Here is a 17,900-nt window from a genome sequence, read left to right on the forward strand (position 1 = left end):
CTTCAACAACTTAAAACACATTAAAAGAAAAAAATAATTATAATGCCATCCCATTTCCAAAAAGAAAGTGTCTATTTGTATGTAATTTTCAAAAAACGTGCGGCCAGTGATGAACTTTTTTCTCAGTCGCACAGACCCAGAGGACAGGGGTTAAGGTTAGGATTATGGTTATGGTTAGGGTTAAACAAGCAAATGTTTGCTGAATGCTGCTGTCTCTGCAGCTCACGGCTCCACCAGGGGATGGGTCAAATGTGGAGAACACATTTCACACATTTAGGAGTGTGACAGTTAATGGGACTTTAACTTTAAGTTTAATTTTAAATACGTGCGGCCAACAAAAGAAATCCAGCCTTGCACAAACTTAAAATGCAGCAACGGGATCTTGGCTGCACGTATTACATGTGGACAAAACATGAATTTCATCATATTCTGTGCTGGTCACATGTAAATATGTGTAAATAACATCAGTCTTATTATAAATGTCTTAACAAAAAAATCTTGTATTGAGTCAAGTGTAAAAATGCTTAAAAAAACATGGGGTGTAAGCTGTCCAGAACACCTGTGAGCATGTTATATGTGCTTGAACAGCATGTCTGTGATGAACTGTAATACCACCGCCGGCCAATAGAGGGCGTTGTTGTCACGTAACGTGATGGAGTTGGAGATTAAACCGGTGACTGCTTGTGGATCTGAAGAAGCAGCGGGGCTGCTAGCGCTGGAAATACGCTAAAACATCGGTTTATAACTTTACAAACGTCATGCTAAAACAAAACCGCATTACTGACATTAGGGGGAGAATTTGGATTCAGCCTAATACCCTGGAAATAATCGTGTTTGTATGTTTACCTTTGCGTGGATTTCAGGCTGGCTTGTCTGCAAACGTCGCTTCAGGTTTTCTTGTGTTTTTGCCTGTGATGGTCGCTCCATACAACGTCTTGTTGAGGGTGGCATTAAATATAACATTTGTCCCTATATGTACTTCTCTGTTTCTACCTGATTAGACATTTTTCACCTCTATCACAGACACAATTCATTGAATTAGCATCTTCCCAGGCGGGCTGCAGGGCTCTGTGTTCTGATTGGATCGCTCTGCATTGGCTCCCGCCCTCCTCCACCAGCAGTCATTATGATTGGATATCGTCTTCGATCAGCATTTTAGTTTCGTTTTTATTCGTTGACGAAAAAGTCTATCAATTTTGTTAAAGTTTTCGTGTCTGGGCGGGAGTTTTCGTCTCGTTTTTGTTTCGTTTTCGTTGGATAAATAACGTCGTTGACGAAGACGATGACGAAAATTTTTCGTCAACGAAATTAACACTGTGGGGAGGTATCTGCAGAATCTTCAAGATGTCTTGCCGGCACCCAATTTTTTTGAAAAATGTTGACTTGGTCATAATTGTAGATGGCGGCAGTCAGGCAACAATCAGGCGTCTGGGATGACGCCTTTACAAAATTGGGCAATAGTTGGGTGACCACAGGGCGGTGGCAGCCGTATCACCAGCCAGCAGCAGCTCTGATTGGATAATGTATAAATATTTCTGGACAGTGGCTGTCCATATCAATTGCTGCCAGCCGACTCCAGGTGTATATAAAAAGTGTGCCTTTCTGCCCCACTGGTCATTCGCAACTCAGATTTGATCACACAATCATGTCAATTAACACATTTTTAGAAAACATGCTTCTCAAGAAAGCACCATGTTCTGTCTTCTTTGTATTCTTTTTAGCATCAATCGTGATTCATCAAAGCGCAGGTCTCAGGGTCTCTGTGGTGCTATCAACGCCATGATGAGTTTTGTGAAGCATCAATGCCATTTCCCCATTTGATTCCCCGGTGGCCAGGATCGCCAGTTTGATGTCTGGTCACCACCGGGCCTCTGGCCCATCTCAACAGCGTTCGTCAAGTACCTGTGCAGCTACCGTCTGATTGTTGGAAATTGTAATATTCTGGGATATGTGACCGTGATCTTAGAGGAGCTCAGATGTGTCTTGAGTTCCCTTGAGGCTCATGCGGCCACCTCAAGGAACCTCATAAAAAGGAACGTATCATAGTTGTGTGTTTGGTAAGTGTATTGTGAAGTATTAGTAAGGGGAATGTAAGTTGCAGGTACTCATAAAGTGCTGTTGTATGTTGCCCTTATGCCACACTCTCACCGTCAGGCGCGAGCTCACGCACCGCGTGTAAATGCTGGACACATGTGGTGAGCAAGCGCTGTGTAAGAGAGTTCACTGAGAGGTCTGCTACTTAGCATTTTGTGCCATCACCTGTGTGCCCGTCCGGATTTGTCTCACCAGCAGACATCCTTCTATCCACTCAGTTGTGACTATAAGTATGAACTGACCAATCAAAGCTCTAGCAGCCTGCAATAAGCACATATTAGCCAGTAGGAAAGATGCAGAGAAGCCTTGGAAGAGAGGGAACTACATTTAACAGGTAAAACAACGTCAGTAGTTCAAATGAGATAAGAAATTTAAATTCATATAGATACAAAATGTGTTATCTGACTGTTCCACCTTTTGTTTCTAGCAAAAAATTAACCCCTTTTTTAAATCTCAATTCTGAGTTGTTGCCATCAAAGTCAAACAGATGCTATAAACATAGAGCCTTCAGGTAAGTGAAGCAAAAACTACTTAAAAGTACATTTGATGCATAAAAAATAGGTTAAAAAAATGTGTTTGAAAACTTTTTACTTTAAAAGAAGTTAGAAAGCTCCGGTCACTGACCATTTTTGCCACACAGACTGTTTCACAGTAGATTATATTTTCAGAAGGTGCATCAAAACAAACTTTGAAACATAAACTGCAAACATTTTTTTATTTTAATTTCTCTTCACAAACTTCTCTATTAGAAGTAAAAGAAGCGGTTGAATAGATTTATTTAGGTTGCTGCAGAAAATGGTACTTCACATATCCAGGCTGATATATCTAATCAATTAAAAAAATGTCTTTTAGGCTCTGTTAGTAGAAATAATTATTTTATTTGTTTTTTTCTGTGCTGCACGCTAGTTACCAGATAACCTCTGGACCATGACCGCCTCAGACCTGGTGGTTGTTTACTGCTTCCTGTCCTTATTAGTAGTAACATAATAATTACAGTTTCAATTTGTTCTGTATCTGCCCTAACTCTAGTGTGCATTCTGCTTAATAGTTTTTTTGTTTTAGACGAAAAGGGTTTAAAAAAATATTGTTTTCATCCACATTATTTTTGTGTTAGTTTGCCATGTTTACATATTTGAACCCCAATCAGCATCAGCATACATTTTAAGCCTTTTATCTACATGTACATGATGAGACGCACAAAAAAATCTAGAATTATTTTTCCATTCTATTCGCAATAGCACACTAGTCACTCATCTTATGTTTTACAAGTCAACCATGGGCACTAGATTTAAGAACAGTTCAGAAGGTCACAATTTATTTTCCCTTGAAATCTGGGATTTTCATTTTAGGTTATTACATTTTCTGCACTTCTAGGGCGCACCGGATTATAAAGCACATTGTCAATAAATAGTTGGATTCTGAAACTTATGTGAAAGGTCTACATTAGAAGCCCTGAACCAAAAGGTCCATTAGGCGAGACTCTTCTTCTTCTTCTTTTCCTTTCGGCTTTTCCCTTCAGGGGTCGCCACAGCGAATCAGTTTCCTCCATCTAAGCCTGTCTTCAGCATCCTCCACTCTAACACCAGCCACCTTCATGTCTTCATTCACTGCATCCATAAACCTCCTCTTTGGTCTTCCTCTAGACCTCTTTCCTGCAGCTCTAGACTCAGCATCCTTCTACCAATATATTCACTGTCTCTCCTCTGAACATGTCCAAACCATCTCAGTCTGGCCTCTCTGACTTTATCTCCAAAACCTCTAACATGTGCTGTCCCTCTGATGTATTCATTCCTGATCCTATCCATCCTGGTCACTCCCAAAGAGAACCTCAGCATCTTCATCTCTGCTACCTCCAGCTCTGCTTCCTGTCTTTTCTTCAGTCCCACTGTTTCTAGTCCAAACAACATGGCTGGTCTCACCACAGTCTTGTACACCTTTCCTTTCATTTGTGCTGAAACTCTTCTGTCACACATCACACCTGACACTTTTCTCCACCCATTCCAACCTGCTTGCACTCTCCTCTTCACTTCTTTTCCACACTCTCCATTACTCTGTACTGTTGACCCTAAATACTTAAACTCCTCCACCTTCTTTATCTCTTCTCCCTGTAACCTCACTCTTCCACTCTGGTTCCTCTCATTCACACACATGTACTCTGTCTTACTGCGGCTAACCTTCATTCCTCTCCTTTCCAGGGCAAACCTCCACCTCTCTAACTCCACCTCCACCTGTTCCCTGCTCTCACTACAAATCACAATATCATCTGCAAACATCATAGTCCATGGTGATTCCTGTCTAACCTCATCCGTCAGTCTGTCCATCACCATTGCAAACAGGAAGGGGCTCAGAGCTGATCCCTGATGTAATCCCACCTCCACCTTGAACTCCTCTGTCACCCCTACAGCACACCTCACCACTGTCTTACAGCCCTCATACATGTCCTGCACTGCTCGGACATACTTCTCTGTCACTCCAGACTTCCTCATACAATACCATAGTTCCTCTCTGGGCACTCTGTCATAAGCTTTCTCCAGATCTACAAAGACACAGTGGAGCTCTCTCTGACCTTCTCTGTACTTCTCTATCAACATCCTCAAAGCAAATGTTGCATCTGTAGTGCTCTTTCTTGGCATGAAACCATACTGCTGCTCACAAATGTTCACTTCTGCTCTTAGTCTGGCTTCCACTACTCTTTCCCACACCTTCATTGTATGGCTCATCAGCTTTATTCCTCTGTAGTTACCACAACTCTGCACATCTCCCTTATTCTTAAAAATGGGCACCATCACACTTCTCCTCCATTCCTCAGGCATCTTCTCACCACCTAAGATCCTGTTGAACAACCCGGTCAAAAACTCCACTGCCATCTCTCCTAGACACTTCCATACCTCCACAGGTATATCATCAGGACCAAGAGCCTTTCCACTCTTCATCCTCTTCAAAGCCCCTCTCACTTCACCTTTACTAATCTTTCTTACTTCCTGCTCCACAACCGTCACCTCTTCTACTCTTTGTTCTCTCTCATTCTCTTCATTCATCAACTCTTCAAAGTATTCTTTCCATCTTTCCATTACACCACTGACACCTGTCACCACATTACCATTCCTATCCTTGATCACCCTAACCTGCTGCATGTCCTTCCCATCTCGATCTCTCTGCCTTGCTAGTCTGTACAGGTCAGTCTCTCCCTCCTTACTACCCAACCTAGCGTACAAGTCATCATAAGCTCTTTGTTTGGCCTTTGACACCTCTACTTTCACCTTACGCTGCATCTCCCTGTACTCCTGTCTACTCTCCTCAGTCCTCTCAGTGTCCCACTTCTTCTTAGCTAGTCTCTTACTCCGTATACACTCCTGCACCTCCTCATTCCACCACCAAGTCTCCTTATCAACTCTCTTTCCTGATGACACACCAAGTACACTCCAACAAGAAGTCTGTTTAATTAAATGTGTTCACATTAACTTGCTTGTAACATGCTACACGTTAGCCACAATGACTTCACAATACCTGTAACTCCAAAATTTGTTTGCAACACGTAAAACTACAGACTGATACCACTAAAACAAACGTTACTGTGACTATGCTAAGTCTCCCGACCTTGTTGGTTGCACGTAAATATAACACAGTCCAACATGGCTACATGTTAGCCACGTTAGCATATTAACAATACCTTTAACTCCCAACTTTGTTTCAAACTCGAATATACACATTCTAACACCCAACCGTGACTAAGCTAACAGCCAACTGTGAGTATTATAACAGCCAACTGTGAGTATGCTAACACCCAATAACATGTAAAACAACACAGTCAATATCCACTGCATTCTGGCATAGCAAATTTAGCATATTTAAAATACCAACCTTGTTTGCAGCAGAAGTAATCCATATATAAGGCACTCCAGATTATAAGATGCATTTTCATTTTTTTTTTTTTTAAATCCAAAAAAGTGTGGAAAACTAATTCGGATTAAAAAAAACTGCAACTAAAATATTTAAGTGAGTATAGATGTCAAAATGGCTTAACTGAAGCCTTCTCTCTAGCTAACATTTGCCAGAAAAGTCTTGGAAATTAACTTGTAGTTTGAGGAAGAAAACGTTGTTGGTTATAAAACTAGGAAGCACTCGCCCTTTTACAAAGAAGAACTGTTGGTTTTTTAATGAAAACTTGTTTTTCCTGAAAAATCTAAAATGTCTAATTTTTCCCATGGTGCTCAGCGAATTCATGTTTTTTTAAACATCAAAAGCTTTGTCTCTTGTAACAGCAGCATTTTTCTTTTTCCAACTCCTGAGTAACTTTGAATGGAACATTTGTCGGTTTTGCAAAATGCTGAGATTTTCTTCTTTTTCGTTTGAAATTTAAACCAAGCTGCACCTTCAGAGCGTTGAGATAAATGTGCTGCTGGTTGCGTTTCTCTGTCTTGAGTTAAAGCTCGGCAGGAGAAAAGACGCATTGATTTCCACAAACCAGCCGAGCAAGGAGTGTAAAAGCTTGTTTTGCAGAACTTGCACATCTGATAAATAGTAGAAAGCATGCAGACATGGTTGCATACAGCACATTATTGCAGACACTAAAGATTTGTTAAATGTCACACAAATAAAAGTGATGAGCCAGCTAACTTTGTGTTGTGATAGAAAAAAATGTGTCTGCTGTTTTCAACTTTATTTCTAACTTTTAGTGTTTTTGTGTTTCTTTTTGCTATTATTGACAAACAACAGGTTCACTGAAGTTTTTCTTTTTCTGTTTGCAGTTAAGCAGAAAGCCGCTGTAGAGAAAGAAGCTAAGGTCAGCATCCTGGAGGCCGGGGTGGCAGACGTGAGTACCCTTCAGCTTGGTTCAGTTTATGGCGGGAGAGCACAATGAAGCAGAAATGTAAAAGCACCAATTCCCATTTGAATGAGTGAAAGGCTTTATGCTTCCAGACTGTCCTGAAAGTTTTTTTTTTCTTTTTGGTGAATGATCACACAATAATTACTAACATTTTAGAAAATTTGATTAGATTAGAAATGGTTTATTTCAAGCAATCAAGAAGAAAATAAAAAAATTCATGTGCAATACAATCAGTCATCAGAAGTTTACATCCATAAAGATGTCAAACACAGGATAACGACATTAAGAGATTGCCTGAAAGGGAGTGGGGGGGACACAAATTTCTATAATCCCACCCTGACCATACCATTTCCTTTACACGTATTATCATTATACGGTTCAGAACTTAAGATCAGATATTTATATCTTTCCCAAATCGATTCAGGTTATTATGAATCCTCAAGTAACAATAAATCACATGACTATGTAAGAAGATATAACACTATTTCAGACTTTGTCATTGCAGATGCAGATCTATTATCAAAATTCAGAAAAAAATGTGCTGATTATTTTTAAATAATAGTTTATTAATTTTATAATAGTTAATAATTTAAAAATAGTTTGTAAATACATTTTCTATAGCAGTCCTCACACACTTCATGGGATTCACAAGACAACATTGAATTTTGTGTTGGTTGAACATGATATTTGCATGTTACAGGGTTGGGAACGTTACTTTAAAAAAGTTACTATTTGTTACAAAAAATACTTGACTTAGTATCTGATTCAGGTTTGTCGTATGGATTTCTCATTTTTTCAACTCCCCAAAAATCAGTACACTGTGTAAGAGGCCTGTTAGTGTTGTGCACGTGATAAATGCTATTTTGTGGTCATCCTGAGTGTTAGAATTTAGGAAATAAAGCTGTTAGGGCTTTTGTGGATATCCTTCGGGTTTCTCACATGCACACCTGTTCACTAGTGTGTGGCGTGAGGGCACCATACAACAGCATTATATGATGTACCAGCTCAGTGGCATCGTGGTAGAGTGTCCACACTGAGACTGGAGGGTCGTGAGTTCAAATCCAGGCCGAGTCATACCAAAGACTCAGAATTAAGGGGTTGGATTGGGGGGTTAAACCACCAAAGGGTCCCTGAGCGCGGCTCTATCTGCAGCTCACCCCTCCCCCAGGGGATGGGTCAACCAACTAATGGGACTTGACTTCATAAGTGCATACAACTTGCATTAGTCTCAGGAATACTTCATGATACACTAAACACCTGTGCGACAACGGTATCCTCCATTTTCAACACACACCTGTGCTCCCTTTAAGATGTTGGCGGTCCTTTCTATGACCCTCCAGGGGTACGGACAGCCCAAAAACCACGAGGACCCAAATAGGTCAGCCATCCGGATGGGTTAGTCGTATTACTTTCATGTAACACGTTTGTCCTCTGTCATGACGAAAATGGTTATTGCACACAATAAAAACTTTCCAACTTTACACGATTCCACAGCAGTTTACAAGGACATTTAAGATGAAGTGGAGAGGTAATCATCCTGTTTTAAAGCTGCTTTGTAAAAGCAGCCAAACAAAATCCCTTACGATCATCTGCCGTGTGTTGTGCATTCTTTAGCTACACCTAGGTAAACGAGCAAGAAAAAAAAAAACAGGCAGCAAACGATAAGGGGACCTTCACAGATGTGCTGCCAGTTCTCTTTTTTTGTCTCCTTACCTCTGAGCCTTTATCTGTCTCTCCCTCTGTCATCTCTTATCATTGCCTTTCTCCTCCATCTTAGTGATAAATAGACTGCTGAGCCTCTGCACCACCCCCCTCCCCACATTGATTCAATAGTTGGAGTATAGCGATGAAGACCTGCCATTCAATGTGCTTATCAAACAGCGTGGAGCGAGGTCTGGAATTGAAAGGGAGGGTAGTAAGAGAAAAAGAGACGGAAAAGTCAGGAGGCTGCTGGAGGAGACGGTCAGAATGAAGGGTCTATCCAGCTGATCAATACCTGGCTGCAAACAGGAGACAATTATGACCAATCAAAGCCACGTAGGAAGGGGAGGCAGAGAGGAGTGAGTAAAAATCTTTTTTTTCATTTTAGGCTTCAAAAGGTAAAGAAAGTGAAACCCAACAAGCCTGCAACAAAAGCATCCATCCTCTCCCTCATAGTGTTTCATCAAGGACTGTAAAATACAAATATTAGCATACTTCATCACAATGACAGGCTCAAAATAAAACCAATAAAGGGATGTTTCTGAGTGCAGCAAAGGAGGCCTTTTGTTGCTGATGCAAACATGACCGGCACAGGTCTGATTCCTTTCAAATTGTGGAGATTTGCGGTGACATTTTCACACTAATCCAGTCTGTGCTTTATATGAGGACCATCATCAAATTTACCGCTGCAGTAACAAAGTTAATGAGGCAAATAGCAGGCTGATAAAACCAAAAAGGACATAACAGTCAAAGTAAAAGGGATCATATAACTGATCATAATGTTGGTTGTAAACGTTTGTTTGGGTTCAGGCTGACTGGAATCAAGATAGTCGGGTCAGGTTTGGTGGAGTCCCAGCTGTGAGCTTTTAACTTCATCTCTGGCTGCTGAGACGGATACACTGAAGCGGGTTATGAAGATGGATGGAGGGAGGGAAAGATGGTTGGATAGAAGGTGGATGGATGTTCAAATTGTTCAGTGGTTCAAACCCCGGTGGTACTTCTGTTTGTCCTAAGTGGCCTCTCAATCCGGGTCACGGTACAAATAATTTTCTCTGTTTTATAAAGGAAATTTTATTTTGAAAAGCTACTGGATTCCCTCCACAACATGCAACTCAATCTTGATGAATGTCAAGTCACTCGGTCATGGATCAAAAATCTATTCGGTGCGTTCTTAAAACGCAGCCTCTAAATTGAAACTCTTAAGCTCACAAAAAACAAAACGTATTTGGAAACTGACGCAGAAACGAGAGGAAACAGAAGGAGAGCCTTCAACTTCAAAATAAAAGTTGTTGTTATGAGGATGCTGTTTATAAAGTTGTTCAAACGGTGGACTCACGTTTATTATTATATTTAGAAATACTTCTTTTAGTGAACTTTAAAAAAAATGTTCGATCCATTGCAGCTTTAAAATCGGATGATGCTGAAGTTGGCGTCTGATTTTTTTTTAGCTTTTACTTTGACAGTCATGAGTTGAGTTAACATCTTTATCACATTTCCTACATAAAATCTAGTGAACAAATCAAATTTAAGGCAGCTGAAGGTATTTGACAGACGATGAAGATCAACTTTACCCTTAAAAGTTGAGTGAAACTGGAACCTAAAAAAACTAGACGCCCACTTGAGCCTTTACATGCCCAGAAAGTACTGTCTGACATTAAACCGGTCTGCGGGCTGCAAAAGGTTGGAGACCACTGATATATAAAACCAACAGCGACTTGTTTAGTCATTTTTCCCACAATTTAGTTCAGCCTTACCAATGCAAAGTGTCACGTTCCAGTGACAACCCAAAGTTGTCTTTGCCAGAACTAGATTTACAAACTGATTTAGCCAAACTTCTAGATTCTCTCAAGTGAGTATGGCTCTATGGCTCGTCACGGCTTTCACATTCATGCAACTTTCAACTAAAACTCCGACCAGTGAAATAAGACAAAGAGATGACGCAAAGCTGCTCCAATACTTTACATTAAAATGAATGTTTTCTATATTTTGAAGACACCAGGAAGACAATGCGGCGTAAGAGAGCAGCAGTTAGCCTCTGTCTGGTTGTTGTCGTTTGATGGAGCGTCGGGGTGACTCAGCGCGTCTCCTGCTGTTCACCGGGACTCTTTCATGATTCGTGACTGCTCACTCAGGTTCCTCATTTATTGTTAGTCGCAGAAACCTCAGGAGCAGCTTCCTTCTGTTTTTCGTTGTTTTTGAACTCACTGAAATGTATTTATGGTGAAGCTAAAAAAAAACTCTGCAAATATGCAATTTACAGAAATAAGAAAATGCACGGACACTTTATGATCAAAGATAAAAGCTGGAAAGGGTTCTTTGATGTATGTTATGAACAAAAAAATTCAACCACTAAATTGTCATATTTTTATTCTAAAATCTACATAAATTCAACCATTTGAGCAATTTTGAAATCTCACCAAGTTTGGCACATTTATGGAGAAAGAAAAGATAAAACAAGTTAAAGTTGTTGCTCTGAACAGCAAAAAACAGTTAGATAAAAAAGCTCAAATTTGAACTTTTTCTTTCTAACTCTTCAGTTTTTAAAAGTTCCTGCAATGAAATCCAATTAAATACAAGCAGATGACCACAAAAACAGGGAAAAACATAAAACTCTGCCAAAGTGAGAATAGAAAATTGTTCTGTTTGCTACAATCAGCACTCTGTATTTCTGTAATCCTGCTCTCTGCACAGGCATTTCTAAGAAAAATAAATATGTCAATTTAGTTCTTAATATTTTGAAATGCATTTTGTTCTTTAATGTGAAAGAGTGGATTCTTATTTTACTGTTTGCAAATATATTACAAGAAGACATGGAGTCATATTTGTGTGGATGGTTTACAGCAGTCACACTTGCATTATCGTAGGTAATGCTATACATCTAGTTTTATTTGCATTTATATCGAGCAAAAAAATAATGCACATTTTCGAATTTTCTTTTTAAGCACGCAGCCTTCAAGTTGCCTAAACTTAAAGAGGCGTTTCATAAACCTTCAGACGATTCAACGCCGCTTGTCAAATGACTTTGTGTCCTCTCGGTTATCCTCTGTTTCGACCACTGCACAGTGGCGGGGTCTCAGGATTAGTAACCCACTGAAAAACGGAGGCCGCGTGCCTCTAATTAAGAGAGTGCATGTTTGTTATGAGGGAGGCGGGGGATAAGGTTGCTTTGGCAGCAGCTACATTATAGTGGTCCTGAAGTGGCACTGATCCTCTTCCAGCCATGTCAAGATATTTTAAATCTGCAAAGGAGAGTAATTCTACAAATGGCAAAAGCATAGAGGGAAAAATAAAAGCTTAATGGATCTAATCAAAACTAGAAAACACTTTGACAATATTTGAATTGGCAGCTACAAACCACGGATGATGACTTTGTTTTTTTGCAATTTTAAATAAATGTTTTAACATTTCATATTTTGTTAAAGTTTGATATTTTTCTCCAATAGTTCCATTTATAGTTATATTTTACTAATGATGGATGAATCCCAGATTCTAGGCTCTGGTGGTGGTGAAGGGACAGACCATGACAAGGCATTGATTCTGGTGGAGAACTGTCTAGACTTCAAAGAGACAACTCTTAAAAAATTAGAGGTGACAAGATGGATTCTGATTGGCTGAGAAGAGGGTGGGATATTTGGATACAGGTTCAAAGTGAAGGCTTAATTGAAGATAGTGTGTAGAATGACTAGCATCCACTGTACCTGGAAGTGCGGTTGATTTTCCTTATGGAAATCGGTCCAAGGCTTCGCTACTAGTGTTACAAATTTACTGATGGGAATGATACCTTACAGATCAAGTAAAGTCAATTATTCCCAGTGATCTTTTGATTATGACTATGACGTTTTCAGCCAAAATCAAAAACCCTTAGTTGGTTTTTAACACATATGTTATGCACAGTGACAGTAGCTCAATAGAAATACAATTCTGGGTTGTGGGCGGGACTGTTGACACAGAGTAGCCCCTCCCCCTTCACCATTGCTGAGAGCTCTGTTTGTGAGCTTATCGCTTCAAGCTAGCATTAGCAGGGCAAAAATAATGACAAGCAATATAAGATCAATCCAGTTGTGTAGTTTTGAGCTAGAATCTCAAAGTTGCTACAGCATGAGTACTGAACGCTCATCATGTCTCACACACCTTAGCACGAGCGGCTCAGGGTGCATGCAGGGGGAGAGGAGACTCTGAAACGCCCATTTCAGTGGCTCCATCATTAGTCTGAGCTTTTTCTAGCATCCAGTTTTCTGATCCAAAGTGATTTGAATTAAGAAATACTTAGAAACCCAGTTTTAATCAGTAATTAATGTATATAGGACCTCTAATATGAGAAAAATGCAATAAGAACATGTTAAAAACACACCAAAAATACTGTTTTCATTGGACTGTGTTTTCAATCCAAAAACTAACCAAATAAATAACTTAATACTCTACAACAGGGATGGGCAAACTTTTGACTCATGGGCCACAAAGGGTCTAAAACTTCACTGAAGGGTTTTGATCAGTGTTTTGGTAAGCGACCTCAAATAAGAAAGAAGCATGAAATATGGACAAAAACATGCTTTTTTTTAATTTAAAAACTGGTTTTTGTTCCTGTTTTAGAGCCAATTGCCCCATTAGTTGATGTATTTCAAGGAAAAGCACACACTTACAAAAACCCTGTGTTTGTTGTGTTGGAATAATTAGAGAAATGATGACTGACTGACTCAAAAAACACACATGAATGTGAGAAAAAACAACAAATCTTCCAACACAACATGAATGCAAAATAACTTACTGCACCTGAACACAAGTCAGTTTATTTGTTTTTACAGTGAGACAGCAAAGTTACAGGGAAATATAAAACATTAATATGGATTATCAATACAATTTGTTCCAGTGTGGCGAGCCAAATTAAATGGTTCCATGGCCCCCGGGCCGTACTTTGCCTGCCCCTGCTGTACAATAAGAGCAATAATACTGGGAAACATGTTACTGTATCAAAAAAGTTGCTTTTGGTCAAAATTTCCATTTTTCTGATCAGTTTAAACAAGTCAATTAAAGTGATCGAGAAAATAGACACGGACTTGAAAGTAACCCTCAATATTTTCTGCAGATCAGCACACACCAATAAGTGTAGCCCAAACTTGAAACAACAGTAAACTATTAAAATAAAAAATCACAATCTGAGACAAGAGTCTATAAATAGTTCTTTTATCTCTACCTGGAGGCTTTCCACGTCTGCAGCTACCATTTGTTAGGATGAGCAGGATGAGCGCCCTGGCTTGTGCATGAGGCAACCTTGGTTCTGATTGGCTCTGAGTTATAACCCTCCCAGTTTCCGAATCTTACAAAAACAGACTTTATGGCTCAACAGACCGGTGGTGCATTTGGTTTACGTGGTTTATGAAATTAATTCATAATAATGCACCAGGATTATTATTCAGTGACGGTAAAGTTGTTACAAAAATAAAAACAGCAATTTTGTTAGATTACTTTGTTACTGTAAAAAGACAGTTTTATTACAAACAGAAAAAACTGAAATGAATCTAAAGGAACAAAAAATTAAGTATAAATAAGACTAAATTATGCATTTTCTTTTAAAATACATTGTTTTTGCATCGTGCTGCATGGTAGATCACCCAGCTCAGTTCCATCCTCCTCTCTCCACTAAAACACGAAACTAAATCACAATTTACACCTTTTTTTCTTATTTTTCCAAGTATCCGTTGTTAGTTTTCATTGTGTCCAGCGACTCTGTCCTGATCTGCTGTAATCATCTTAAATCTTAACACCAAACTCAACTCTCACTTAAATATGATATCAGAATGTTTTTTCCTTGTTGCAAAAGCATCATTAAAAGCTTTGCCTGTATGTGAGCAGAGCGGAGGGATAACAACAGTTGCAATGGCAGTATTTGTAGTTGCAGGCTGCACAGGTGTCTGAAAACCGAGCTGGAACTGAATAGGAATATTCATGAAGCCCAGAGACGCACGCTGGATCACGTTTGACTCACTTCACAAAGAGAGAAAGAAATCAGAGAAAATCAAAACAATGACATTTACATGAGCATGCACACCTGAATCTGAACGGTGTTTGTGTGTACGTTTTTGTTTTTTTATTTATTATTATTTATATATTTATTATATATTTATTTATTATTTATTATGCGTGCCCTGTTAAATTCATCCTCATCTCCTGCCATAGATATTCAAATGGCTTCATGGAGAAAAGTAGATGGAGAGGCTGCTGAGGAGTTGGCTCGTCTTTTCTCTCTGCTCCAAAATGGTCTTTGATATGCTAATGGGCGCTCACCGCAGGGGCCCCAAAGGCCAGATGCATGCTGGGATTTACCCCAGGTGGCGTGTGCACTCGTTTACCTGCAATGCTCACAAAAGAGGCAGAGTAGGTTTATTTTAAAGATACAATTGATCTTTATTATTTTGCATAATTGTGACATGAATAAGAATGTGAAAGGTACACTGTAGACTAACAGTTTTTCATGCATAATGATTTGTTTTACTAATCTACACAACGCACATGCACACTTTCTTACATCTGACAATATTGGGATAATTTTTTGAAATTCAAAGAAAAAAAACATCTATGTAGCAGTTTAACAATAACATTTTTGTAGTATCCACAGTAATTCTTGACCTTGATTTTTTTAAATTGCACATTGCTTGGAATGAATTCAAAATAACGATCTTCTCCAGTCCATTATCTTTCAGTTCAGTCATAATTCTTGTTTTTTTTTCTAGCAGTATTGTCATGGATGGTGGTGTAGGACCCAAATGCAGGAGACAGGGCATGGTGGCAGAAACTCAAACATAACAAAACCAGGAGCACAAACCAGTGACAGAGCAGAGCAGATGACCTGACAATAAGAACTGAAAACCAGACACTTAAATACACTGAGGTTGATTAAATGAAGACAGCTGTGGATGATTTGACCAGAACATGGTGAGACTGACGGGGAAAACAGAACATGACAAAACCGAAGCACTGGATCATGACAGTTATTAAAAACATTTTTCCCTATTTTAAAGTAAAGTTTAATAGAAGGTCCGGTCTCTGGAGATTTCTATTATTTGTTATGTCGTAGTTTAAATTCTAAATTCCACAGATAGTTGAGTTTTTGATGTATTTTCTGTTTTAAATGTTTCCTATGCTAATATCTACAAACTTTTATTTAAATAAATCATTTCATACCTTGTTTGTGAAACAATTTGAAGTCTACAAACTAAAACTGAAATATTTTTAAATATTTCCACTGACCAAGAGTATTAGGCAGTCTGCATCTTCCTGTCAAAACTTTGGTTTTTACAAAAAAAATACTTCCATGCAAAAATGTAAGCGATTATATGAAAAAAAAATGTTTTTCTTTTTGTTCAATTTTAACAACCACATAGAGGGTTTCTTTAAGTCATTCAGGTTCTATTTTAATGATCAGAATTGACTTCCCTTTATTGGATCAATTGCTGTCAAAGCTGTTTGCCAGCCTTGCTAATGAACTGCAGTCGTTTGAATTTAGTATCAAAGCCTGATTAAGTTACACCGAATTAATTTATGATGCCTGACTTGTAGCTATAATTCGATCTAACGTCCTCATTACAACATGATGCTGTTTTTTTTAACTTAATTTAGTCACTTTTCTAAGGATTTCAATTAGTTATTTTATCTTTAACTTAAACAAAAGTGAAATTCACAATATATTGTATGTGATACCTGAATATGAATAGCTTAAAAAGATTTTTTTTTTTTTTTTTTTAAATTGCTGTAATAGTGTTTTACAAGAAGAGAATTAAATTTTCCACATTGTAGAGCAAACTGCAATATAGGACGCATCGTCAATGAATGATCTTTATAAAGGAATGTAATTTATCAGGCCCATCAAACTAAAAGGCACATTACGGTAGACAAGAGTCAGAGAAAAGCCCACCAATCAGCAAGACTTTATAAACTGTGTTCAAAGTAACTCTAGAACTAGTTTGTGACATGCTACACATTAGCCACGTTTAATAGTGTTAGCCACGTTAGCGTATTCACAATACCTCCAACTCCCAACCTTGTTTGCAACACGTAAAAAAACAGACTGATACAACCAAAACAAGCAACATCGTGACTATGTCAACTTCCAACCATGTTAGCAACATGTAAAATGTGGTAAACACCAAAATAAGACTTGGTTTAAAATGGCCAACCTAAATTCAATTATTTAAAAATGATGTATTTTTTAATTAAATGTAAAAAGCACAGTTTTGTTTTACGTTCTGTTTTGGACTTCAATGAATGCAGAACGGAAGGAACCAAAGTGATGCGGACAGTTGTGTGCTGGGTTGTTTCTGACGGTGGGTTTTTGCATGAGCACATCAGACGCAATCTGGACGACAAGAGAGAAGCATCGTGTGTTCATTGCTGTTGGCATTTTCTTCTGTTTTCAACAGGTTGGTGTTCCTGAAATTTGTTATCTTTTCCTCTTGATTTGAGAGATGTCATGCAAATAGTATTTGAGTATTTTTGGTGTAGAAAAGTTAAGTGTAAAGAAACTTTATGAAGCAACTTGAAAGACGTCTAGTTAAACCTCTGCTGTGTTACGCTGTGGTTTTGGCGCGTCTTTTCCCTGAGCACTGCCTAGCAGGCATCGCGTTTTTCTATGAGTGTGCCCTGTGTAAGACCTTGCAGGCAAAACAGTTAAAACTAGTTTGAAATTATTTTATGCTGTTTTAGCTTATGATAAGTACGTTTATTGAGTTCACATTATGAAAACATTATACACATTATGAAAACATTATATTGAAGTTGATTTAAGGCGTCCAGACTGAACTTAAGCAACATGCTAAGATTATTAAATTCAGAATGATATTTCTAAAATTGTAAATCAAAATGATGGAAAACTAAGGTCAAGCATTGGCTGAAAAGGTGTATTTGTACATGTTTTTATGTGAAGAACAGAAAAGGTTACACTTGGAAAATTGAAAGATGTTATGCAATTTTGGACTGACAAACATTTATTGTTTTTAAGATTGAACTTTTGAGAAGATTTAAAGAAAATTTTGCACATATGAATAAGATTTATGTTGACTGACTGTCAATAAAGAGGCGCAATCTGGACGACAAGAGAGAAGCATTGTGTGTTCATTGCTGTTGGCATTTTCATCTGTTTTCAACAGAAAATCTATTTTGTTGCTTGAACGCCACGCCTGGTGTCGGTAACAAAAAGAAACGGTCGCTGAACTGTAGCTGAACGCTAGCCACATTAGAAGCGTTAGCCGCTCTGGCGTTTTCACAATACCGTTAACACCCAACC

At 38.6% G+C, this 17,900-nt stretch overlaps 1 protein-coding gene across 1 annotated transcript in view; it reads left to right on the top strand.

Moving 5' to 3' along the window:
* Positions 1 to 5,726: 5,726 nt before the first annotated feature.
* LOC112144215 (receptor-type tyrosine-protein phosphatase N2) overlaps positions 5,727 to 17,900 on the top strand; it is a gene marked incomplete at its 3' end in the record, with an annotated part of 155,170 nt that continues 142,996 nt past the window's right edge. Inside the window, 2 exon segments of the mRNA XM_036216260.1 lie at positions 5,727 to 5,736; positions 6,771 to 6,907. Coding sequence (XP_036072153.1) covers positions 5,727 to 5,736; positions 6,771 to 6,907 — 147 coding nt within the window.

This window comes from Oryzias melastigma, linkage group LG17 (assembly GCF_002922805.2).
Source record: "Oryzias melastigma strain HK-1 linkage group LG17, ASM292280v2, whole genome shotgun sequence".
Taxonomy (NCBI): Eukaryota; Metazoa; Chordata; class Actinopteri; order Beloniformes; family Adrianichthyidae; genus Oryzias; species Oryzias melastigma.